Raw genomic sequence first — 27,324 nt, 5'->3', positions numbered from 1 at the left:
ACTTTATCAATAAGATAAAAATATATTTAAAATATTTGCCATAAGTCAACTAGTTGAATTATTTTTATACCAAAATTTTCCATGTTAACTTTTAGGATAATCATTAGAAAGAATTATGTATATGTATATATAATATATATATATATATATATATATATATATATATATATATATATATATATATATATATATATATATATATATGTATTTAAAATATTTGCCATAAGTCAACTAGTTGTATTATTTTTATACCAAAATTTTCCACGTTAACTTTTAGGATAATCATTAGAAAGAATTATGTATATATTATATATATACATATATATATATAATATATAATATATATATATATATATATATATATATATATATATATATATATATATATATATATATATATATGGTTGTGTTTATTATTAATTGGTTAAAGAAATATTTTTTAGAACAACTGTGGTTTCTCGCTTTAATGTATATCAAATAAAACATAAGCATTTTACCGTGATGTTGATGAAAGGTTCTTCTTCACTTTTTCCTTGTTTTTCTACCGGAAGACTTGCCAATATTCCATTCGTATCGAGAATTGCCTATAATGATAAATCCAAGATGATATATCATGAATAAATTTAGTGAAATATCATTGGTGAGATATAAAAATGGACGAAAAAATGTACGACTCTGCTTGGCTGAGAGCCTTTCGATCTGAGGAAAATCTTATGATCAGAAAGATGGACAAAGTATTAATTTTATTTTTCTGTTCATTACACTTTCTTTTTATTGGAAGGTTTCGTGAATGTTCTGGAGATTTCTAATGACTTAAGATGAGTGAAATAATGGGAATATGAAAGTAACTGCTGTTTTAATGTATAGCTTTCTTAATTGAGAGAGAGAGAGAGAGAGAGAACGCCAACCTTACCTTCTGAATGTCTTGTGTTTCCTTTTTGTTCTGCTGTAGACGTTCTTTGATGTCCTTCACCACACTGCAAACATCATTAAGGACTTCTTCCGTTGCATCCATCAAGATTCCAGCCGAAGTATAGTCTCTTGCTGATTCTAGTTTAGCGTTAGTGTCTTGCATTTTTTCTTTAAACTGTAATAAAACATCCAGCCTCTTGTTCATCATTTCGATATTTTGATCAATATTGCTCGAGATGCTTTCACTTGAGCGCTTAACCTCTTGCAGCCTTTTTATCCGTCTCTCGGCTTCTTCATTGGTGTCTTGGATATCGTCTTTCATCCCTTTGAGGACCTCAGTGGCGTCCAAAACCTCGTTCAGTGCTTCCTGGCAGTCAGCGAGGACTACTTTGATAGAATTCTCTCTGAAATTCTCCCTGAAGTAATTGGTAACGCTTAGAAAGGACTTCTCTGAGTCATTGGAAGAAGTTTTGGTTCCTATCTGCGTGGAAGAAAATTGCTTTGCAACATCAAGGAGGTTCCTGTTAATCATCAGGTTTTCGGCAGAACTTGCTGTGAATACAGTCCTGCAGATGGGGCACGTTTTCTTTTGTCTCCTGATAATCCCATTGATGCAACAGCTGCAAAAGGAGTGGGAACAGGGGAGGATCCTCGGACAATGATCATCGCTGAACACATTACTGCAAACGTCACATTCCAGGGCATTGGACGCCTGCAGAGGAAAAGAAAATCAGTAACCCTCCCAGGTGCATATGTGAGCTTTCACGTGATGAAAGTATCTTTGGCAAAAGAACCTTCGAGTATCATGAAGAGTTTTCTTATGTTATGAATGAAAATGATGTAGTTACTGAACAACCTTAGCAAAAGTATAAAGCCCAACTGTTAACTATATACATAGGTTAACCTGTCAATCATTACCATTCGAATTTATTTAAATAACTGTCCCTGCTATTAAGCACTTGAAAGTCGGACATCAATTATTTGAATTTAATCGCCCAAATCTTGGCTTATTGTTTTCATCAGGAGAACTGAACTCGATTCCCTGGGGACTCTTCAAAAAGCTATTAGGCTTCTCATATATATATATATATATATATATATATATATATATATATATATATATATATATATATATATAAATAAAGATAAAATCCACGAAGGAAACGGAAACACTGGAGTGCTATGAGGCCTTTCGACACTAGTCCTTTACTTAGCAGACTGAAGGAATATAAAAGTATGTTTACAAAGAAAGCTCATATAAATGACAGAAGGGGATTATAAAGGAAACATATGTACCTGGAATCCAACACAATTGAAGAATTATTACCACTGCCAAAACAGGATTAAATACTTAAGAGGTTTTTACAAAGGATTAAGATCAACCGTTCAGGAGCAGGGACAGGACAATTAAAAGATTATACAGGTTCGTGACTGACCACCTAAAAATTTTTAGTACAACACAATAATTCTTTTTTTTTTTTTTTTTTTTTAAACAATAATAACTTTTTGCAAGATGAACATTTTTACAAAAAAAACCATTATATTAAACATACGGATATACAGAAAATATATATCAAGTAGCTACCTTGTAATTAAGTCAGTGATTTTATCTTTTAGGTCATTCTTGAACATTTTTCTAATACAGGGTCCAAATAATACATGCCAGGGCTAAGATTAAAATTACAACTGGAAGTAAGCTGGATAATAGCGGACTCCAATAGATTTCTTGAGGAGAAATCTTTCGATCTGGCAATCACTGAACTTTCAGTCCAATTTATCCTGTGAGAGTTTTCACTTAAATGAATGAATATAGCATTGGATGCTTGTCCAGTTTTGACTGAATACTTATGTTGCTTAATACGTACATCTAAATCTTTGCTAGATTGGCCAATATAAAATGAGGGCAATCCAAACATGGAATTTTATATATTATGTTGTTGTTTTCTTCAGGGCTATTTTTATTAACATTCTTTTGTGTGTTATTATAAGAAAAACGAGGTTTACATTAAAAGGTTTTAACAATGATTTTATGTTTTCAAAACCACTAAAATAAGGCAAGCTAAGAATGTTCTTAGGGTTTCTTTCTTCATGTTACTTTTACTATAAAACTTTTTGTGGGCTTTGTTATAACAAATATCTAGTATATGTGAAGGATAACATAAATCTGTCCCTATTTTTCTTATGTATTCAATTTCTTTATCCAAATACTGGGGACTGACAATGCGCAAGGCTCGTAAAAACATAGAGGAAAAAATTGATATTTTGATGTTGAGGTGATGGCCTGAATAAAAATGGACATAAGTTAAGTTGTTGGTTGGTTTCCTATAAATACTGAATTTAACTTGAAATGGTTCTCTATGTATTAAAACCTCGTTTTTTCTTATAATAACACACTCAAAAGAATGTTAATAAAAAATAGCCCTAAAAAAACAACAACATAATATATAAAATTCCATGTTTGGATTGCCCCTCATTTTATATTGGCTAATCTAGCAAAGATTTAGATGTACGTATTAAGCAACATAAGTATTCAGTCAAAACTGGACAAGCATCCAATGCTATATTCATTCATTTAAGTGAAAACTCTCACAGGATAAATTGGACTGAAAGTTCAGTGATTGCCAGATCGAAAGATTTCTCCTCAAGAAATCTATTGGAGTCCGCTATTATCCAGCTTACTTCCAGTTGTAATTTTAATCTTAGCCCTGGCATGTATTATTTGGACCCCTGTATTAGAAAAATGTTCAAGAATGACCTAAAAAATAAAATCACTGACTTAATTACAAGGTAGCTACTTGATATATATTTTCTGTATATCCGTATGTTTAATATAATATTTTTTTGTAAAATGTTCATCTTGCAAAAAGTTATTATTGTTTACAAAAAAAAGAGAATTATTGTGTTGTACTAAAAATTTTTAGGTGGTCAGTCACGAACCTGTATAATCTTTTAATTGTCCTGTCCCTGCTCCTGAACGGTTGATCTTAATCCTTTGTAAAAGCCTCTTAAGTATTTAATCCTGTTTTGGCAGTGGTATTAATTCTTCAATTGTGTTGGATTCCAGGTACATATGTTTCCTTTATAATCCCCTTCTGTCATTTATATGAGCTTTCTTTGTAAACATACTTTTATATTCCTTCAGTCTGCTAAGTAAAGGACTAGTGTCGAAAGGCCTCGCAGCACTCCAGTGTTTCCGTTTCCTTATGTGGATTTTATCTTTATTTATATATTCATCACATTCCATATTTTCGTGATTCAGTTATACATACATACATACATACATATATATATATATATATATATATATATATATATATATATATATATATATATATATATATATATATATATATATATATATATATTTTATCATAATTAGCAAGAACTCGCTATCAAATTGCTTCCCCCTTTTTTTTTTTTTTTTTTTTTGTTGTTTTCATTTACTGTCGGCCGATCGATATTTCAATATTTTGCACGGTCAGAATACAAGAGATTAAAACGGATTGAAGGCCACTCCCTTTAAGTAGGTAATTCCTTTCCGGGGCAAAAGTAAATCTGTCTGGTCATTTTCTTACAGGCAAACCCCCCTGCAGGCATCAGCTGAACATGACTCAACTACCTATGTGATTGGACGTGGCCCTGCCCCAAGGGAGGGGATAAAAGCGACAAACCACGAGGCCTCACGCTCTCACACGCGCTGGAAGAGAGGGAGTGAAGTCCCCAAATCACGGCCATGGCCTGGCCCTCTGTTAGCTACTAACCACGTGGCCCTTTTCAAAATATACTTCTCCTCTGTGCATCGGCCCCAAACACGTGTTCCCTTGGATGCTAGCCGGACCGATGACCGACTCCATTTGCTTGAAGTTTCGAGAAGTCCCCATCGCCTTGCCTTTTCACTGAAGCCCTTGCATCCTAACACGTGTAAGAACTTGCCCTCGGAAATCGCAAGTCATCCACGGACCGCTTTCTGCGCTGGAACCAAATCTGCCTTATGGTAAAGTGCTCTGGAAGACCTCCATTCAGTCACACTTTTGTCTCATAACATTTACTTAATTTGAGAGCCAGTAATCACCGAATCTCTTGTCAAATGTCCGTGCTCCTCGAGTGTCGGCAGTGCTAAGCTATCATTAAAACATCGAAGCCCCTTGGCACCCTCAGTGCAGCTTCGAATTCATTATTCTTTTGTCTATTTTCATTACTGTCGTATAATGTGCATATCTCTCATTTCAGAGGGACCCTATATCGTGGATGTTCTTGGACTGTGTCTGGAATCCCCCAGTTTCATTCATCCCGTAGGAATCCCCTCCAGGATCAATAATCTACTTGCATTCCTCTTTCCCGTACTAATGTCATTTATGTAAATACACTCCTTTAAGTTTGCCCACGTGTTTACGTAATATCTCCCTTTAGTGGAAGAGCCTTATGCTCATATGAAATTCCCCTTTGTTTTCCTCTTTTTTATGTTTTCCTGGACCCATGAAGTCAGAATCACAAGGCTAAATTACCCTAAATTGTTGCTACCTGTCTCACAGAGAATATTTCAAACTAAATCGCCAGGAAAAACATAAAAAATGGCGACCTTGCCAGGATCTCGTTTTGCAGTTGCAGTTCCCCTAGTGTTGCTTTATTGCATTTGCAACTTGCCAGATCAGCTATTAGCAAAGCTAAGCTGGGTACGAGAAAATTACGAACCTTTTGTGTAAAACCAGCACACAGATCCGGAAATTCCACGTAAGTAATGTGTTTATCTTAGCAAAACCTTTTTACTATCGTGACTGTTCCTAGGAATTAGAAATAGGGACGCATGTATTCACTGAGAGAAGAGAACCGTCGTATTAGATTCATTAATGCATGCCTTTCAGGATAGGTAGTTAGGAAATAACCAGTGCTAACCATCCTTTGCTTCGAGGAATAGTGCGAAATTCCTTGTGTTAAAATCTTTGCCATATCTTTTGCTTCGAGGAATAGTGCGAAAGAAATTCCTCTGTGATAAAGTTTACTTCGCATTTCGGATTAGCAAATTGTTATTTAGGCGCGAGTAAATTCCCACGTGGGACAAGACGAAGTCAGCTTGCATTGCTGAAATTCTCTCAGTGTAGTTAGAATTCGAGTTAGGTGTTAGGAAAGCGAAATTTAAATTCCGCTTATAGGGAAAATTACTAGGTCGTTTTACTGTTATCCTCTCATCCCGGGAAATTCCCCGGAATCCCAGACAGTCTATAAATAGACGGGTCCATTCACAGAGAATCTAAAAATAACTCCGGTGATGGTCAGAAGTCCTGCACCCCCCCACCCCATGCCCATGTGTAGCATTTTTTTTTCCATTCATTTCTCAGCAAACATATTTCTTTGGGTTTTTCCCGTTAGTAATTTCTAAGTCCTAAGGGACGAATCGTATTTCCAAGTCCTCAGAGACTCCTACTAAAATTCTACGTCGCACGTGGCAAGAATTCCTCAACCAAAAATTCCAAGTCCTCAGAGACTCCTAAAAAAATTCTACGTCACACGAGGCGAGAATTCCTCAACCAAAATTCCAAGTCCTCAGAGACTCCTAAAATTCTACATCGCACGTGGCGAGAATTCCTCAACCAAAATTCCAAGTCCTCAGAGACTCCTAAAATTCTACGTCGCACGTGGCGAGAATTCCTCAACCAAAAATTCCAAGTCCTCAGAGACTCCTAAAAAATCCTACGTCGCACGAGGCGAGAATTCCTCAACCAAAATTCCAAGTCCTCAGAGACTCCTAAAATTCTACGTCGCACGTGGCGAGAATTCCTCCAAATTCCACAATTCCAAGTCCTAAGAGGCTCTTAAGATTCTACGTCGCACGTGGCGAGAATTCCTCAACCAATTTCTAAGTCCTAAGAGACTCCCCCCAAAAAATTCTACGTCGCGAGAGGCGAGAATTCCTAATTCCTGCAGGAAACCCAAAATCAAGTCCTTTTGAGACATTATATAGTGTAGTTCACACACATCTAAGCCCTTACGGGACTGATCATTCTAGTTCGTTAGAACAACTCCTTAACTTCACGCTACAGCCGGCCAAGTCCAAGCGTGACAAAATCCAACTACGTCTCCCAAGACGCATATTAAAATTCGTTCGCCAAGAACAACCACGTCTTTCCGAGACATACTAAATTTTAACAAAGTCTCCTCAGACTTATTGATCCCCTGTCTTATTCAGACAGATCCATTCTCCTGCAGTCTGAACGATTGAGTGTTTCAGATTCCTGCAATTGAGTTTTCAGACAACCTGAGTCTTTTCAGACATATCATATAACCATTATTTCAAGATGGCTAATACCAGAGCCCAACAAAACGAGGACTTCAAATTCTACATGTCCACTGGAAAGGACATGGGACTAACAGGGCAGGATCTGAGAGAATGGGTTCAAGAGCGAGTGGATGATGCCAAGGAGGAGAGAGCAAAAGAACGGCAGGAGAAAGAACGTGAGGAGAGAGAGAGAGAAAGAATTGCCAAGAGAAACGAGAGGAGAAAGAATGTGAAGAGAGAGAGAAAGAACGTGAGGAGAGAGAGAAAGAATTGCCCAAGAGGCGGAGAGAGAGAGAGAAAGAATTGCCCAAGAGAAACGAGAGGAGAAAGAACGTGAAGAGAGAGAGAGAGAGAACGGCAGGAGGAGAGAGAGAGAGAGCGCGCCCATGAGCTCCAGATGCTAGAACAACAGCATGCCACCCCTCCTCCTGCAGCAGGAATGAGTGCCCTCAGCCAAGCTCACTCGTTCATGCCAAAATGGACAGAGTCCGAACCCGAAGTATGGCTTGAAAGGGCCGAACGAGTCCTGGAGTGCTGCGACCTCTCCCCTGCGGAACTCTCCCTTGTTCTCACTAAATTCCTGGGTGGAAAGGCCCTCATTGCCTGCCACGCCCTTTCAGCAGAAGATAGGGGAAACTGGGAAGCCGTCGCCAAGCAGTTATGAAGGCGCACGAGATTACCCCTGAGCGGTGGAGGAGACGCTGGAAAGAGCAGCCCAGAGAAGCAGGCCAGACTTGGTCCGATTAGGCGTACCATTCGGAGCGGGCATTAACAAAATGGCTCGATTCGAAGGAGCCACGAGCACCGCCGAGGTACTCGAGCCGTTTAAATTTGAGCATTTCCTGCGCTACAGCCCTCCTGCCCTCGCCACTCATATAGTGGAAAAAGCCCAAGCAACACTCACCGAGTGTTGCCGAATAGCAAACATGTGGGAAACTCACCACCCTCAAGAAGGATCCATGGGGTGGAAGATAAATCCCCCGTCCCTCCTCGGAGGATCAAATTCCCACAAAAATGGGAACTCGGGCAAGCCCCTAACTTGCCATTATTGCAAGAAAACGGGGCATTCCTCCGAACAGTGCCGGAACAAGAAACTGGCGCCTCTCTCTCCCGGAAAACCGCCCAATAACTCGCCTGCGCCCTCCACAGGGGCAGCGCAGAAAGACTTCAGCCAGACCTTTTGCACGGCGTGCAAGGTTTATGGCCATTCTCCCACATGGACGAAATGCCCAAGCAATAATAAATCAAATACTCCCACCGTCGCCTTGGCCGTCACAGATCCCATGTCATTAGGCCCTCCGCCGAAGGGCCTGTATCGTGACTCCTCCACGAGGTAGCCACCCAGCGTGCCGAGTCACTGCATTCGAGGACTCAGGCGCGCCGTCTCCCTCATCCGAAGGGACAGAGTTCCCCACGGAGCTATCATCAATAGACGAAAACTTGTCACGATCGAGGGAATAAATCAATTTAAAATGATACTCCCCTACGGTCCAATTGAGAGTCACAAGACCTCACCAATCCAAAATTTGCAATCTTGCAGTAGCAAGCCAACTCCCGGAGGCTATGACGTCATCCTGAGACAGGACTTTCAGTCCCCACAGAAATCATGACAATCTAGGGGTCCACATTCCCCGAATCATTCGCAGCGCGAGTAATCCTCCCCGCTTCTCCTCAGTCAAGACTGGCGCCCCTGGGTACCAGGAGGGCGTGCAGTCCCTACCAGTGCCACCTGAGTACGAGGTACAATGGTCCCCTCGATCGGGTCCCGATCCAATTCCAGTGCCCGGCCCTGCCTCAGTGCCAGTGCCAGGGCCCCAATCAGATATCGCTCCCGGAGATGCCAAATTCCTGCCGGTGCCACTTGAATGCACCGAGCAGTGCCAAGCTTCGTCGGTCCTGACCGACAAGCCCAAGAAACCTCTGATAGTGCCTGACTCTGCCCTAGTGCCAGCGCCAGAGCACTACCCCGATCTCCATTCACGGGATCCAACTCAGGACCCCCTCTCTTCCCCCGGCCTGGCACCGCTACCAGCGTCGGTAAGAGAAACGGTTCCTCTCGACCACAGCGGAAGCTCACCTGCAGGTGCGGCCTCGCAACCCGTGCCTGAGCTGGTCATCGTTACCTACGAGCCGCTCACACCGCCCCCGACCGCCTCCTGTCTGCCTCAGTACGTCGCCGACGCAATTGCAAGTCAGGATTCTGCCATATCTCACTTGGCCGATGAACTACAAGAGCTGCGACGGGTCATGGTAGAACCAACACGGAAAACTCCTGTGTCAGCTGTCGCAGCAGCAGGCCCAGGTGGCACTCAGTGCTGCCCTCCGGTCTCGGGCCCTCCGCTTCCCGGCCGAGGACGACTGTCCCATTAAGAAAGGTTCGAGGCGAAATTACCACGGGCGTGAGAATTTCCAGGTAGTTTACAAAGAGCTCTAGAGCTCCCCTGGCACCTGTGCCACCATTTCATTTTTCGATATATCTATATATATATATATATATATATATATATATATATATGTATGTATTTATGTTCATATGTATATGTATGTATATATATATAAATATATATATATATATATATATATATATATATTATATATATATATATATATATATATATATATATATATATATATAAGAATAATATATTATGTATTTATGTGCATATGTATGTGTATGTATATATATATATATATATATATATATATATATATATATATATATATATATATATATATATATATATATATATATATATATATTATATATATATATATATATATATATATATATATATATATATAATATATATATATATATATATTCTGCTGTTTGCCCTCTATGCATTTTTATTGTAGAAAAATAACATTAACAAAGACAAGAAGGCCTCTGAGTCATATGCAGGGATAGGCTGGGTATTTAAAAAAATAACGTCTTCAGCAGAGATAGGTTAGCATTAGGACCTAACCACAGAGAGGGTTTTCACCCAGTAACCTCTAGTAAAGGTGGTCTTAAGCTTCCTTTTGCTTTGTCCTATGCATTCGGCAATGTCTCTGTCAAATTTTCAGACTGCCTGGGGTGATGGACGAAGGCATAAAAACAGCCCAACGCTACAGTAGCCGACCTGCCCTGAGACCTGATCCGAGTCAGAGAGAGTAACGTCATGACAGAGAACGCACGTCGTGCTTAGGCAAAACTGTGTCCTTTGTTCCCCCCCCCTTGTCTTTTCATTAGTGAACAACATTACCGTGTGTTTCCCAGACTTCCTATCGTCAGTTGCAGTGAGCAAGCAAACCACATAACAGGAAGTCTGAAACCGACAGTATCTGCTGTTTGCTAATATTTCTTCCCCTATATTTCAACCCTTCTATTGTTTCCTCTTCGCCACCATCTATGATAATATGGTATAACCAATTTACTTTTACGAAGTCTAGTGTAACAATAACTAATATTGTCTAGTGATCCTATGTAAACTATTCCTGTGCAGTAAATAGGAATTAGGGAAGGTTAAGTAAGTAATTTTCAGTATTTCAGGCAGCCTTGTGTCTCGATCCCATTGTTCGGAAGAGAAATAGCCTTTACCAGTACTAAATTGCTTACGATATATAGTAGTACAGACATCCATTGTGTTATAACTTTACTTGAAGCAAAGGGAAACTTGATTGTGTCCGACGTGGGCGAAAGTTCATGTAATTTCCTTGCTAACCGCACATTCTTTCTTTGTCGGGACCAATTGGGAAGTAAAGAGGGGGGGGGGGTTTTTGCTGTAATCCATGTGTTGCAGAGTAACCCTTTATTCCCTGTATTGTTTTTTTCCCCAACTGGCGACCTTATTTAGTTAAGTAATTGTCTGTCTTTGAGGTTAACTTTTAGCCTTAAAGGACAGGTTACGTGAGTTATTGGCAACTCAGGGCCTCATAAATTACGTTAATTAATCAATAAACTCATCAACCAAGCCCCACACGTAACATTGGCGACCTTGCCAGGTTCTAATTAACCCTTTAACGCCGACTGGACGTATTTTACATCGACAAAAATTGTTTGTCGGGTGCCAAGTGGACGTAAAATACGTCGACTACAAAAAGTTTTTTTAAATATTCGCGGAAAAATACCTATAGGCCTCGTTTGTGAAAAAATTTAAATCACGCGCCTTGAGGGATGCTGGGAGTTCACGGATCACACTGTTGTTTTGTTTACGAGCGTGACCCAGCTGCACATGCGCGAATTTCTTTCTTTCCCCCAAAAGAAAGCATCAGCTAACTCTGCTGAAAATCTCAGAAATTCTTTAGTCACTTTGTCATAATTTTTTCACTGTTTCCTATTAGCCTTTACACAAAGTTTTATATATAAAAATGTGCGCAATTTCATGTAGAATAACCAAAAAATAACTCATGGTTGTAGCTTTTATCAATTTTGACATATTTTCATATAAATCACGATAAGTGCCAAAATTTCAACCTTCGGTCAACTTTGACGCGACCGAAATGGTCGAAAAATGCAATTGTAAGCTAAAACTCTTACATTCTAGTAATATTCAATCATTTGTCTTCATTTTGCAATAAACGAGAAGTCTCTAGCACAATATTTCGATTTATAGTGAATTTTTTAAAAACTTTTTCCTTACGTCTGTGCGCACTAACTGATGAAAATCTCAGAAATTCTTTAGTTACTCTGTCGTAATTTTTGCACAGTTTTATATTAGCCGTTACATAAAGTTTTATATATGAAAATGTGCGCAATTTCATGTAGAATACAACAGAAAATAACTCATGGTTGTAGCTTTTATCAATTTTTACATATTTTCATATAAATCACGATAGGTGCCAAAATTTCAACCTTCGGTCAACTTTGACTCGACCGAAATGGTCGAAAAATGGAATTGTAAGCTAAAACTCTTACATTCTAGTAATATTCAATCATTTACCTTCATTTTGCAACAAACGAGAAGTCTCTAGCACAATCTTTCGATTTATGGTGAATTTTTGAAAAAAACTTTTTCCTTATGTCCGCACGCGCTAACTGCTGAAAATCTTGTAAGAGCCTGACGCCGTCTCTTCCAAACACGTGTGTGTTCGTGTGTTCGTCGTCCATCGGAGTGCACAAGACAACAAGAGCGTCTCGTTTTCTTTCTCTAAAGGAACGCGATTTCAACCATACAATATTTCCGTCTGTTTCTCCCTAACCATTGTTATCTTGATGTATGTACAATCACCACTACTTGCATTGCCATGCAAGCATGTACTCATAATGTTCCAACGAATCTTCTGTAGCAAACTGTGTGTATGTTTCTGTTTGTGAAGACGCCAAACGTCTCGCCACTCCGATGGACGACGAACACACACGTGTTTGGAAGAGACGGCGTCAGACTCTTACAATCTCAGAAATTCTGTAGTCACTTTGTCGTAATTTTTGCACAGTTTTGTATTAGCCGTTACATAAAGTTTTATATATGAAACTGTGCGCAGTTTCACGTAGAATACAACAAAAATAACTTATGGTTGTAGCTTTTATCAGTTTTGACATATTTTCATATAAATCACGATAAGTGCCAAAATTTCAACCTTCGGTCAACTTTGACTCGACTGAAATGGTCGAAAAATGCAATTGTAAGCTAAAACTCTTACTTTCTAGTAATATTCAATCATTTACCTTCATTTTGCAACAAACGAGAAGTCTCTAGCACAATATTTCGATCTATGTTGAATTTTTGAAAAAATCTTTTTCCTTACGTCCGCGCGCGCTAACTGCTGAAAATCTCAGAAATTCTTTAGTCACTTTGTCGTAATTTTTGCACCGTTTTATATTAGCCGTTACATAACGTTTTGTATATGAAAATGTGCGCAATTTCATGTAGAATACAACAAAAAATAACTCATGGTTATAGCTTTTATCAGTTTTGAAATATTTTCATATAAATCACGATAAGTGCCGAAATTTCAACCTTCAGTCAACTTTGACTCGACCGATATGGTCGAAAAATGCAATTGTAAGCTAAAACTCTTACATTCTAGTAATATTCAATCATTTACCTTCATTTTGAACAAACGGGAAGTCTCTAGCACAATATTTCGATTTATGGTGAATTTTTGAAAAAACTATTTTTTATGTCCGCGCATTACAAATTCATGCATCATTTTGTGATAATATTTTCTCTGTGTTGCTTTGATCGTTTTACAATTTGTTATATACCAAAATCATCGCAATTTAGTGTACAATACAACGAAAAAACACTCATTAGCTTTAACCGTTTTGCTCACAGCGCGATTTGTATACAATTATATATGAAATTTTTTTTTGCGCTGTCATATATTCCAATATTTATATATGATAATGATATTTTTTTAATTTCTGATGATTGCATACTAAACTTCAGGCAATGAGAAAAAACGGAGCCAAAAATGAACTCTTAATCTTAAAAACTAAGCGTGCTGTGATTTTTTGAAAAAACTTTTTTTCCTCTTCGGCGCTAACTCTCAAACCCCGTCGGCATATGACAGACACTTTTGTAAATAGAGGCTCGGCGTTTAAGGGTTAATTTAGAGAAAAGAATCTGAAGTCAAAATTAATTACACATTAATTCCAAAGAGAAAAGTCAGATGTTTAATTTCATGCTATTCTTCCAAACAAGGGGACAGTACAAGGCATAATAGTAATAAGAATACCAGTTATAATTAAGAAATTAGCGTAAGTAGGGAAGTATGCATTGAGAGCAGTTATAATTAACAATTTGCAAAATCTTAAAAAGAAGCACTTTTGCTGCGTTTGGATACCGTGGGCGCTAAATTCCAGCAAAGGTCATTGGCCAAGTTATCGTGCCATTGTTAATATTTTGCTATTTTCCCCGGCCAAGGATTAATGCATGATATTGATTTTTGAACGAGTTAACTAGTGCACGACAAAGAACGGAGAAAGTGTGCCTAACATGTCTCTCGTAGGTAGGGAACAAATTTGCAGAGTTTGTTGAATTTCAAAAGCGGTAACCGCGTTTGCCACGCCACTACCAAGAGGTTCGATCGAGCGTGACGGAGTTCATAAGTGTTCAGATAGCGAGAAGCATATCAAAATCCTGTGTATTTAATATAGCAACCGAACGGCTGTAGTTAATTTCATAATAATTTGCATTTTAAGTAATGCATATTCAGTCCCGCCAGGACGTCACGAATCCATTTCCTTGTCTTGCTAGCGGCCACTCGGCAGCGGACGGCATCAGTTCCGCGCGAGAAATAAAAAGAGAAAAAGCGTAGCTCAGACTAATTTCGTTTTCCATCTCCTTAACGTAAAATCCTTTGCACTGTTGGTATATTTAGAGTAAATCTGTATTCCTGCATTTGCTTCGTTCGTTTTGTGAGAGGAATTCAAGCGCTTCGTGTAATTCAATTAAAAAAAAAAAGCACCTCCGGATGTAGTGTATTCATCCGCCGAGCCGCTTCCAGCTGCAATTGTTTTGTGCTAACGGGATTCGTCTGACATTTTGGGACCTTTGTTGACCACTCTCCATGTCCGCCATCTTAAAAGTCTTTGTTGTTATTGTTTGTGTGATTTGTGTAGCGCCCAGTCACATTTAGCCTCTGCCTCATTGCCACTTCGATAGATAGAAAATAGGACAGGGTTCCATACCGTAGATAAAAACAAGATATAATTTAGTCAGGGATGATAGGTCTTAGTTAGGAAATATACAGTATAACAAGTTCCTATACAAATCCACTGGTGTAAGAAATCATAAAAAGAAAAGAACTTATAATTTTAATCATAACTCCTCAGAGTAAGACGCACATCTCGGGCTACCGGGAAAGTTACGATTACTAACCCAATCCCCTAAGAGAGCCCCAAGACGTATCTTCGAATAAGAACCCTGCCAGTGTGCAGTTATACAAATTTTACTTAAATTTTCTCAGGCAGTACATGTTGGCTGACTGAATATCTCTCTCTCTCACTCTCTCTCATATACTCAAGTAAGCATTCAACCTAACCTAACCGAGTGTACGTGACCCTCTTCGTAAGAAAGTTCGGGCCGACAACGGGATAATTAATTTAACTAAACCAAATGACCAGAAACACCTCTGTCCCACAAATAGATGGGGACAAGTTATGATTAATTACAGTTAGAAACTGTCGGTCACAAGTGAGGCCTTTTACTCAAACTTGAGCAGAAAGTAGCCTTTCCCCCTCTGCAGGAGAAGGGGGTAGTAGCACAGCAGGTACTGGGACCAGACGCTCACAAGGGCCTCATAAGCAACCACAATTCAATTTTCCTTCCACAGTGCCACTGATCTGAAGCACTGTCATCAGCCGAATAGCTTACATCTCTCTCTCTGTCTTACCTTCCCTTTCTCTCTCTCTGATTTATTACACTCTGCTGGGGTAGAGTGCATTTTCCTTAAATATAACCTAGTTGGACTCAAGTAAAGGGTTCCTAGGAATGCACTGGCACCATAGTGCCACCAAGCAAACTAGAAGAAACAAACCCAAACCAAAGGAACACAGAAGAAAAGTCCATCTGGTACCTAACCTACACCAGTACATAAGGATACTGAGTGCCACCAGTGTGACCTTTACACGGCACAACCAACCAAAGTGCCACCTTATTGAAAAGGTGCCACATCACTGAAGAGTCACCCTAAATCTGAGGGACACTTCCTTGCTGCCCAAGTATGTCCAGTCGACCGGGACAGACGCCCTTCCCCACCAGAACCATGGCAGCAGAGAATTATAAAGCCTTCATGGAGCTGGGGATGGCGGCAGGTCTCGCCGGATTGGACCTCACCACGTGGGTCAAGGAACAGATGGATGATTTGGCCAGGCGAGAGAAGGAAGAAAGACTCGAACAGAGGAATTATGAAGCCGAATAGAGGAGGTATGAGGCCGAACAGAGGCAGCTGGAAGACGAAAGAGAAGAAAGAAGACAGCATGAGTCAGCCTTTAAGGAAAAGGAGCTCAAGCTGGAAAGAGCAAAAAAGGAAAATGCCAAAGCTATGGCTAGAGAGCAAGCCTCCGGCCCCTCACCTGCTGCACCAAATGCTCCAATCTCGAGCATTAATTCCCTCATCCCCAAGTGGACTGAGGACGAGCCAGAAGCATGGCTGGAGGAAATCGAGGCACTCTTCGATAACTACAGCACCACCAGACAGAGGCCTTAGTACTAGCCAAGCGTATGGAGAGTAAAGCTAAGGCAGCCCTTCGCTCGCTGGAGAAGAGCCAGAGAGGCAACATGGTTGAAGTGCGTAGAGTCATCACGAAGGCCTAAGAAATAACCCTGAAGAAATGGAGACAATGGTTCCGAGGTCTTGCCAAGGAAGTTGCCTGGTCCTGGACTGAATGGGCCTGTCACAAGACCCAGTCTGGTACCCGCTGGTTCGACTCCTTGTCTTGCACAACGTTTGAGGACCTCTTTAATCGGACCATGCTGGAGGACCTTTACCATTGTGTGCCTGGGCTCCTTGCTGTATATCTAAATGATAAGCAGCCCACCACCCTTATGAAGCCTGCCGCATGGCTGATTCATGGGAGACCTTCAACCATTCCCACAGCACATCTCAGCGGTGCAGTGCCAGCTGGTTACTTCTCAGGCTCAACTCGCCCAAAGAATGGACTGCTGAGCAAGCCTACGTGCACCTACTGTAAGAGGGTGGGGCACGCTGAAGCTGACTGCCGATACAAGCTAGGCACTAACAAGCAGCCTCCTACTACCAGCCAGAACTCCTCTCCATCTTCATTCCCTCACCCCTCTCCACCAACAGTTACTGCAGGCCACCGAGCCCCTACAAGAGGCCAGTGCAAATCCTGTGGTGCTGCTGGCCACTACAGTGCTGGACATCCGGCCTGCCCACATCATGTCCCCACCAGCAAGTTCGTCAACTTCATTAGCACCTCATTCTCTGTGGCTGGGCTGCAAAAGATCTTTACCCCGAGAGACTGGAGACCCAGTTCATCTTGGTGGCCCCCCTTAGGGGCTCTAGCCTGCCCATGACCCTTCTGGTCACAGTAGACACTGTGGCAGACATTAGCCTGATTCCAGGGCCCAAGTGCCAGCCGGTGCCATGGTTGATGAGAAAACCTGGTGGGAGATGAAGTGGATAGAGGGCCACACCATTACTGTTCCCATGGTCAAGCTCCGAGTCACGAAAACTTGGGGCACGCTACCCCATCGCCTTGGTGTGGTGGTTGGAATTTGGCCTGCAGTGGACTTCCTGTTGGGTTGGGACCTTCTCTGGGGAAGTCCTTCACCAACGCCACTTTGCAGCCATGCTACCTCCTCCATGGAGGTCCAGACTGTAGGAAAGCCCAATCAAGATGAAAACCCACCTTCCGCCCACCGAAGTGGTCAGCGGAAGGGGCACACACTGAACCGTTCTTGGCCTAGCCCTCTCCATTCGCGAAGGGCCGGCCAACAAAGAGGCCCTTCCTCTCCCCGAAGAGATGTTCAGGAAGAGCAGTACCGCTGTAGGACGTGCCAGCGGACAGGCCACTCCACACATTGGGAGGGCTGCCCAAGTAAGAAACGCCCAGCGGACGCCCCTGAGCAAGACTCTCCGAGAGACTCTGATCTCCAGCTGGGGCAGGAATCGCTGCCGCAGCCAACTTCAAGCCATCCGTGAGGTAGTGCACCTCCGGACCCCTTGTCGGGCATGCCTGACCCTCAACCGCTGCCAAGTGCCACTTGTGAGCTCTGAGCAGTGCCGCGCTCCGTCTGGCACGGATGTTGAGCCATCAATTAAGAAGGACCCTGTGCCTGGTCCAGATCATGAGGCGGATCCTCCTCTGGGAGATTCAAGATTCCCCATGACACTAATCGTAGCAACCAAAGAGCCTCCGGCACCCGACACTTCTTCACCGAATCTGTCCCCAGAGGATGAACCCCTGGAGGATCAAACTGTTACACCCTCTCTGGGAGACCAGGAACTGGCCTCCTCGGGCACAGAGGTCGAGATTGCTCTCTCTCCGGCTGTCACAGCAGTCGGGGTAGGGAGCCCTCCTGTAGCTTCTGAAGTTACCCCCTGACTTTACGCCTGCTAGCCTTCTGGCCTTTCCCCAGATTTGGTACCCTCATCACCTCCTAGGTCTGACACAGATAGGCCTTGGAAGAACCCGAAGAAGAACAAGGGGCAAAAGAGAGCCCAGTAGTTGCAAAGCCATGAGCTCATCCTGGCACTAGTGCCCTCTCGGCACAGTGCCCTACCATCGTAGAGTGATCCTGGCCCCTTGCCCAGAGGAGGTAGCCAGTGTGATCTCTTTCTCATGCATAGCCTAGACCAAATTAAGTACATCAGAGTAGTAACCTTGTCCCTTCCACTTTCCATCGAGCCGCAGCAATCATGTAAGTAGTGTAACAAAAATCAGACAATCTAAACTATGGTGAAAAGAGCCACTACGCTCATGACACGCATGGCATAAGACCTCAGTGAGGCAAGCATTTATCATATGAGGTAAACCTCATGTATTAACTGGTAATTACCAATTGTATTGCAGAAACCTTGTAATTTAGCTAGTTCCTTGTCCCTTACGTTGGTGCTACTGTCGTGTTAGGATAGGTTAGGCTAGGGAATACCATAGAATGTACCATTTGGCTAGGTCTAAAACATCATGATTATAGGAGGTAGCACGTAATAACCGTAAGCACCGTTAAGTACAGCTAGGATTCTGTAATATAAGTGATCAAAGCTCATATCCTATCTAGAGTTAGGCAGATCCATAGCTAGTTAGACTGCACGGGACAAATCTGCTCAGGGGAGAAGAGTAAAGTAATAGAGGCGAACAGCTTGCTTAGTACAGAACTTCATGCCTGAAAGGGAGTGAAGGCCTTCTTAAGGGGGAGAGCTTTTATAAATATTCTGCTGTTCGCCCTCTATGCATTTTTAGTGTAGAAAAATACGCGAACAAAGACAAGAAGGCGTTTTCGTATATCCATGGACAGATTGGGTATTTCAAAAAAATAACGTCTTTAGCAGAGATAGGTTAGCATTAGGGACCTAACCCACAGAGAGGGTTTTCACCCAGTAACCTCTAGTAAAGGTAGTCTTAAGCTTCCTTTTGCTTTGTCCTATGCATTCGGTGATGTCTCTGTCAAATTTTCAGACTGCTGGGGCGATGGACGAAGGCGTAAAAACAGCCCAATGCTACAGTAGCTGACCTGCCCTGAGACCTGATCCGAGTCAGAGAGAGTAACGTCATGACAGAGAACGCATGTTGTGCTTAGGCAAAACTATGTCCTTTGTTTCCCCCCGCCCACCTTGTCTTTTCATTAGTGAATAACATTACTGTGAGTTTCCCAGACTTTGTATCGTCAGTTGGAGTGCGCAAGCAAACCACGTAACGGCAAGTATGAAACCGACAGTATCTGCTGTTTGCTAATATTTCTTCCCCTGTATTTCAACCCTTCTATTGTTTCCTCTTCGCCACCATCTATGATAATATGGTATAACCAATTTACTTTTACGAAGTCTAGCATAACAATAACTAATATTGTCTAGTGATCCTGTGTAAACTATTCCCGTGCAGTAAATAGGAATTAGGGAAGGTTAAGTAAGTAATTTTCAGCATTTCAGGCAGCCTTGTGTCTCGATCCCATTGTTCGGAAGAGAAATAGCCTTTACCAGTACTAAATTGCTTATGATATATAGTAGTACAGACATCCGTTGTGTTATAACTTTACTTGATGCAAAGGGAAGCTTGACTGTGTCTGACGTGGGCGAAAGTTCATGTAATTTCCTTGCTAACAGCACATTCTTTCTTTGTCGGGACCAATTGGGAAGTAAAGGAGGGTTTGTTGTAACCCTTTATTCCCTGTATTGTTTTTTTCCCTGACTGGCAACCTCATTTAATTAAGTAATTGTCTGTCTTTGAGGTTAACTTTTAGCCTCAATGGCCAGGTTACGTGTGTCATTGGCAACTCAGGGCCTCATAAATTACTTTAATTAATTAATAAACTCATCAGCCAAGCCCCACATGTAACAACACACACACACACACACACACACATATATATATATATATATATATATATATATATATATATGACTTTTTATCACATCACCGTGATTCATATACAATCAGTAAGCTAACAAGGTCCTTTAATATCCAATTCGCTCTACCTCGGAAATAATATATTTTCATATATGTTACCGAAGGGGAATTTTTTAGTTGATAATAAGTTCGTCGTCCCTGTGGGTTCGAACCAGCGCAGGACAAGAACTCAGGACGACAGTGGACGCATTAACCCACGCGGCCACAAGTGAGGTATAAGTGGATATCGGCTCCCATGTACAAATCACCCGTCGAACTCAGGTGTTTGTATTTTGGAGACGATATCCACCCACCTCTGCCATGCTGACCGTGTAATGCATTTGTCGCACGCAGCCATATTATGACTTTTTATCACATCACTGTGATTCATATACAATCAGTAAGCTACATATATATATATGAACTGATTTATATAGAAATTCATGTTTGAGACGTAAAAGAAAATCTGCTGGTTGTTTGTACGTCTTTGTGATCAGAGAGTAACGAACAGATACTGCTGATTCGTCGAACGCGATACGATCGTTGGGGTTTGGCGTGGGCAATTCTAATGAGTGCCGTACACAGAAGACCCTTATTGGCCTCTTTCGATAATAACAGACCAATCAGCTGCGTTCTATGACATAAGCAAGTTCAGTCTGAAAAGTTAAAGCTCAGTAAGGGTTTAGTGGTCGACGGGTTAGGGCGCGTCTAAAAAGACAGTGATGGTCGCGTCACCTCAGAGTACCTTCCGACTTTAACTGCATCATTAAGTAGCGTAATATTAACAACAGGGCACCGTTTAACTACTAAGGAAAATACAGTTGTTAATTGTATCTTACGCATTTCACTTGTACTGGTAGAACCTTTATATGAGCGAGAATCAGGTCATATATATATATATATATATATATATATATATATATATATATATATATATATATATATATATATATATATATATTTTTCTCCCTAAAGTTCTTGTCCACCTTCCTCCTCTATTTTATGACTTGCCTTCTTTTCCCGTCAATTTCCTCTGGGCTACTTTTTCCATTATCTTGATCCCTACACATGATCTGCTGTCTTGCAACTGCACCTAATACTGTGTGTAATTTACAATTATGCTTTTCTGTTGAAGGACCAAACAACGAAGATTAACTCCGTTCCGTTTGCTAAGAACACAACACCACAGCTGTTCCGTCACTCGTCTCATTGTGACCTCTTCAAAGTGTATTTGGATATTGTTGTTTTAGATTAAGCTGGCTTTATGCCAGCATGGGCTCTTGCTCATGGAGTAGCCCGTAAAATCTTGACAGTTGTTGTTTTAAATTTAGCTGGCCTTGTGCCAGCACGGGCTCTTGCTCCTAGAGCAGCCCGTAACAATCTTGACATGGCATCCTGTTGTTGTTGTTTTAGATTTAGCTGGCCTTGTGCCAGCACGGGCTCTTGCTTCTAGGGCAGCCCGTATGTTGTTTTAGATTTAGCTGGCCTTGTGCCAGCACGGGCTCTTGCTTCCAGAGCAGCCCGTAATCCTGTTGTTTTGTTACAGTGTGCGGACGGATATGTAGCGTCCAAAATAACAATACAGTAAACCATATTACAATAAGCACAATATAAACCATTTTAATCTAATTTAGTTATAAAAAATGACATTACACTAAAATTCATAATAAAAGCATAATTTACTTTGTAAAAAGTAATGAAAACAAAAACCACGTGTTCTGGATGTGATGGCAACAAACAAAGCAGAAAGAGAAATGCGGGTACACGGAGCAGTGGTAAGGCGGGGGGGGGGGAGACAGCGCGTGATTTAAAAGGTGTTGTTGCCGTTGTCAAGGTTGTTTCTTATGTTATCGTTGTATGTTGCAGGGCGTCTGCTAGATGGGAGTGATCTTTCCGCTTCTAGTTGTCTGTTCAGTGTTGGTTTGCGCAGTAAAATGCAAACAGATTCTGCAATGATGAATCTATGGTGACTTTCTTCTGTGTAGATGATATCTGTATTCTCCTATAGTTCTTGTGATGGTCTGCAGTAGGCCTATGCAGTGTTGGTGGATGGATCCATTTTTTCGATGGGCCTGTTGGCGATTTTTCTGTGTGGTGGGAGTGTGACCCACGTACGTTTTTTCATAGGACTGGCACAGGTAAAGCGGTAAACGACGTTGGTACTGTCTTCCTTGTTCTGGTTCGGCCTTGTATTGTTAGGCTACCAGTAGACGCTTACTATATATATATATATATATATATATATATATATATATATATATATATATATATATATATATATATATATCAAACATATATATATATAATATATATATATATATATATATATATATATATATATATATATATATATATATATATATATATATATATATATATATATATATATATAGTACGCGTCTACTGCAAGCCTAACAATACCAGGCCGACCCAGAACAAGGAAGACAGTACCAACGTCGTTTACCGCTTTCCCTGCCCTGGGAGGATTTCAGGATAAACTCACACAAGACGTAATAAGAAGGAGAATTGAACAATTCTACAACAGTGAAACCAGAACAACATGTGACGATAAAAACATCATAATTTATCATCGGACAGAATATAGCGAAAGACTTGAAGGGGATTACCAGCATAATCAACGGAAGGATAACGCCCACAGACCCCTTCGAACGGGCCCAAGTTCGCATCTATTGCAAACCCAATTTGACTGCTTTCCTCACAATGAGGAACAACAAAACCAGAACGAACCAAAGAAGACAGTGCCAACGTCGTTTACCGTTTTACTTGCCCCGAGAGGATGCGTCAGTCCTCCGAAAAACCGTACGTTGGACACACTTCTACAACGTTAAAAAGACGTCTACAGGCCCGTCGTAATAACAGAGCCATCCACCAACACTACGTCGATCATCACAATCGAAAACCGACGACTCAGGAACTAGTGGAGAATACCAACATCATCTGTACTGAACAAAGTCTCCACCGACTAATCACAGCAGAATCGGTCTGCATTTTGTACAAAGACCGACCCTCAACCGCCAACTGGAAGCAGAGGGATCGCTCCCATCTTGTAGGCGGCCAATATCATCGGACACCGGAAGAGCAAATAACACAGATAGTGGCAACATTTGAATCAAGTCTTTCTCTCTCTCGCCCTCTTCCTCACTTTCCCTCAATCCCCCTCCCCCCAACCTCTCTGTCCCTTACCCTTCATCCCTTCCCGTAATCCGTATCCCGCACCCCATTTAAATTTTCGTTTGTTGCCAAACAACCAGAACACGTGGTTTTTGTTTCTACTACCGTTCATCTAATTTTTTTTTTTTTGTTATTGTAAATTTTGTACTGTATTATTTTTGTACAACTTAAATTCAGTTAAAATCATCTTTGTAATTTAATTTTATTGTACTGTATTTAAATGTATTTATTGTTGTTTTTGGACGCTACAATTCGGTCCACGCCATGTAGTAAAACACGAGTACTCAAGGGAAATGTGTGTTATACGGGGTGCTCTATGAGCAAGAGCCCGTGCTGGCTTCAGGCCAGCTTAATCAAAAACAATAACAAGAAAATGTAGTACAATTTGAAGAGGTCACAAGTGACGGAACAGCTGTGCTGTTGTGTTCCCAGTAAATGGAACAAAGAATTAATCGTCGTTTCTTTATCCATCAACTACGCTTTGAAAAACGTAGAAGATTTAGGAAGTATTGTGAAACTAATAAAAAGCTGACCAACAACCAAAAAGCCATTGAATTCAACGAAATCTTCACACAAGAAAAACTTTGGCCCAAAAGCATATATACTGTATATAGCGTGAATTGGATATTAAACATCATTTGTAGCTTCATGATTGTATATAAATCATGGCGTGATAAAAATGTCATTTATATATATATATATATATATATATATATATATATATATATATATATATATATATATATATATATATATAAATAAGAGAGAGAGAGAGATTCTGGAGCGTTGGACAGGAAATGACTAGTGTTTTGCTCAAGACCACCTTCACCCTTAATAACAACTGGAACCGTGTTCCCTTAACAGATTTTTTTTTTTAATTCAAAAGATCTTTGTTGCTTTTAAAAAAGTAATAACGTAAGGCACTGTGTATGAACATAAAAAGGAATAAGATAATCAAGATGGTAAGCAAGAGAAGTGTACGAGGCGGGCCGCAACCCTTAACCTATCCCCCGCCCTAACCCACATATCCCCGCCCCCACCATGTACCAAACACAGAGCAAAACGTGCCAATACCGCCGTACAACTGTATCCAAAGGTCTCAGAAAGAATTAATAGGGGAAGACAGATGATGAATGATTGTTTTAACAACTCGTGGCATCAGATACGAAACGTTATTGAATCTCCGCGTTGGTAAATTTATATAGACAAACATTAAAGGACCACTAACTTTTTTCAATACACTTGCACAGTTGCCAAACATGTATTTCTTTTCCTCAAGAACTACAGCAACTAAATCGAACTCGACCTTGATGATAAATAATTCCAGTTATAAATTTGTGAACGAAAAATCCTTCATCCCGAATACTTAAGAGAAGAGAGAAATGAAGAAAATATGCCACGCCACTTACCATTATGATTCTCCTAACGCTCCAAACTACGTCTCTCTCTTCAGCAAGTCTTGAAACTTGACTCCTCTGTTGGTGTAACTTACGGGATGCGAGTTTTCACAAGCATCAAGGAACTCACGCTCACTCCCGTTGTTAATGCCGATTTCGTCTGTGCTTTCCTTTTCTTCTTTAGAATGTGTTTCTTGCATGCCAGTCGATAAATAACCTGTGATGACAGGTACGATACCGTCGCACATTTAACCGTTAGCTACAGCACCGTACAGAGCAACTAGACTGAAGGTGAAGGCTGCGCCTGAGACTGAGAGAAAGAGAGAGAGAGAGAGAGAGAGAGAGTTGCCAGACTGTTATTATTCATGATTTATTACAGTTTACCAGTCAGCACATCATAATATGAAGATGGCACAATATGATTTAAATAATATTTAAATATTACCCTTCCACGTAAGGCAATGGCGATACGACCACGGTTTAATGACATGTCAATTTCAAAACTATGCAACTACAAGTCAAAGGCAAATACAGAGAGCATACACGGTCAAGCAACTGCTGGAAAGTGGACGGGTGGAGGGAACTTTGAATGGTGCTACTGTGGCCTGTTATCTACGCATCACCTACTCCGAGGTGCTAGTACTAAACACCGTTTGGTAAATGTGAAGTAGACGGCTACACGAAGATAACGTTTATTAATATAATTTGTCAACCGCACAATATGTAAATGGGTGCATATAACACTTTGATCCCCGAGGGGCTAGTACTAAACATGGCGTCGCCGAGGGGTTGCCACCCTTTCTGTAAAATACAGATTCGTTCTGCATTGGAGAGTGAGATGTTGCGTTCTGTACTGAACCAATGCAGAACGTCATTTGTTCGGCATTTGGCTGTCTGAACATCAGTATTTTACAAACTACATGAGCGTATTTTTTCAGTTAATCTTGCCAGACTGCAAAAATTATGCCTTTGTCAATGGTTGCCTTCGGTACGTGTAAAATACGCAGCGTACATGACTCAGTGGGAATAAATGCTGCATTTTATTTTGTAGAGTTCTGAAAGAATAAAATAAACTTTATGGTATGCATTATATATACATATATTTTATATATATATTATATATATATATATATATATATATATATATATATATATATATATATATATATATATATATATATATATATATATTTCATTGTCTATGCCACAGCATGTCATTTAGTTTTGAATTTCTATAGACTTGTCACTTCACTGGTAACTGACTACTTGAGAAGTGATCTCCCAGTCCTTATCAAATATGAAACATGTCTTCCTCACCCCTATTTTAGCTGTACATAGTCTCAGAATGCCCCAGCTGAAAGGGCTCGGTCCGCTTGCCATGACTTTTCCTCCTTATACAACTATATTCTGTATTTTTCTGAGCTCGAGGTGGCAACCCTACGGTGACGGGGTCCCAAAGAGCTTCCGCCGTGTTTAGTACTAGCACCTCTGAGTAGGCGGTCCTGGTCGTTTCGGCCGTAAGTCACTTTAGGCCGTAACATCCAAAACAATGTAAGACGTTATGTTTATGGTATTTACCGTTATGTTTATAGTAATTACCATTATTATTTCATGTTTTACGTACATCCCCAAGGAGCTGGTACTAAACACGGCGCCCATTTTGCACGTAAACGTGCTTACGGCCTAAATGACTTACGGCCGAAACGACCCGAATGCGGAGTAGGTGATGTGTAGATAACAAGTCAAAGCAGCACCCTTCAAACTTTGCATGTTTGATAGCAGTACCTGACGTGTATGGTCCCTCCTGATAGATATAGTAGTGGTGGGGGGGTGAGGATTTTGTGGGGTTATGGAACTTATGGGCAGGGTTAAATGAAGCTGGTCATTCGATTTCTGTAACCAGGTTGTTGCGTAATCATTATGGTTGCTCTGTGTTGATAGTAATGTACCTGAGGTAGCACCTTCGTGGATATTAAGGTTCATTGCAGCGACCCTTCGGCCCCTGGCTGCAACCCCTTTCATTCTTTTTACTGGACCTCCGTTCACATTTTCCCTTCCATCTTCCTTCCACCCTCTCCCAGCAATTGATTCATAGTGCAACTGCGAGGCTTTCCTCCTGTTACACCTGTCAAACCTTTTGACTGGAGATGGGATGTTTTCGATTCTAAGCACAGAACTTGAATTCGACAGTGCTGTAAACAGCCGAGTCGAAATAAACTACATCTCTCTCTTGATAACCAATTGGTAAGTCCATATTTCTTTCTCAGTTCCAAAAGGCATAGGTTCGAATGCTGGCCAGAGCAGATGCCCTTTTCGCATGTAATTCCCTTAGGGTGTAAGTCTTCCCAAGGTAAAGTGTAATCGCTATTAATGGTTATCTGTGGCTTAATGTATGGGAATATGAATCAGTAACGCATTATATAGGCTATATATATGTGTGTATATATATATATATATATATTTTATATATATACATGTATGTATAAAGTATTTACTATAATTACAATGACGTCTTAAATTTTGGGAGTCTTCATACTTCTCCGGATGTGCTC

General features: G+C 40.7%; 1 protein-coding gene across 1 annotated transcript in view; it reads right to left on the bottom strand.

The window, feature by feature from the left end:
- LOC136828001 (tripartite motif-containing protein 59-like) overlaps nt 1-26,250 on the bottom strand; it is a 29,898-nt gene extending 3,648 nt beyond the window's left edge. The window contains exons 1-4 of the mRNA XM_067085613.1: nt 26,090-26,250; nt 24,785-25,082; nt 914-1,624; nt 498-584 (exon numbers count right to left, since the gene is read on the bottom strand). Of these exons, the coding sequence (XP_066941714.1) occupies nt 498-584; nt 914-1,624; nt 24,785-24,787 (801 nt within the window). The 5' untranslated portion in view covers nt 24,788-25,082; nt 26,090-26,250. The remainder of the gene's footprint in view (nt 1-497; nt 585-913; nt 1,625-24,784; nt 25,083-26,089) is intronic.
- Nucleotides 26,251-27,324: the final 1,074 nt, after the last annotated feature.

This window comes from Macrobrachium rosenbergii, chromosome 42, assembly GCF_040412425.1.
Source record: "Macrobrachium rosenbergii isolate ZJJX-2024 chromosome 42, ASM4041242v1, whole genome shotgun sequence".
Lineage (NCBI taxonomy): Eukaryota > Metazoa > Arthropoda > Malacostraca > Decapoda > Palaemonidae > Macrobrachium > Macrobrachium rosenbergii.
The sequence above is the reverse complement of the archived record's forward strand: the minus strand, read 5'-3'. Positions and strand labels throughout refer to the sequence as shown.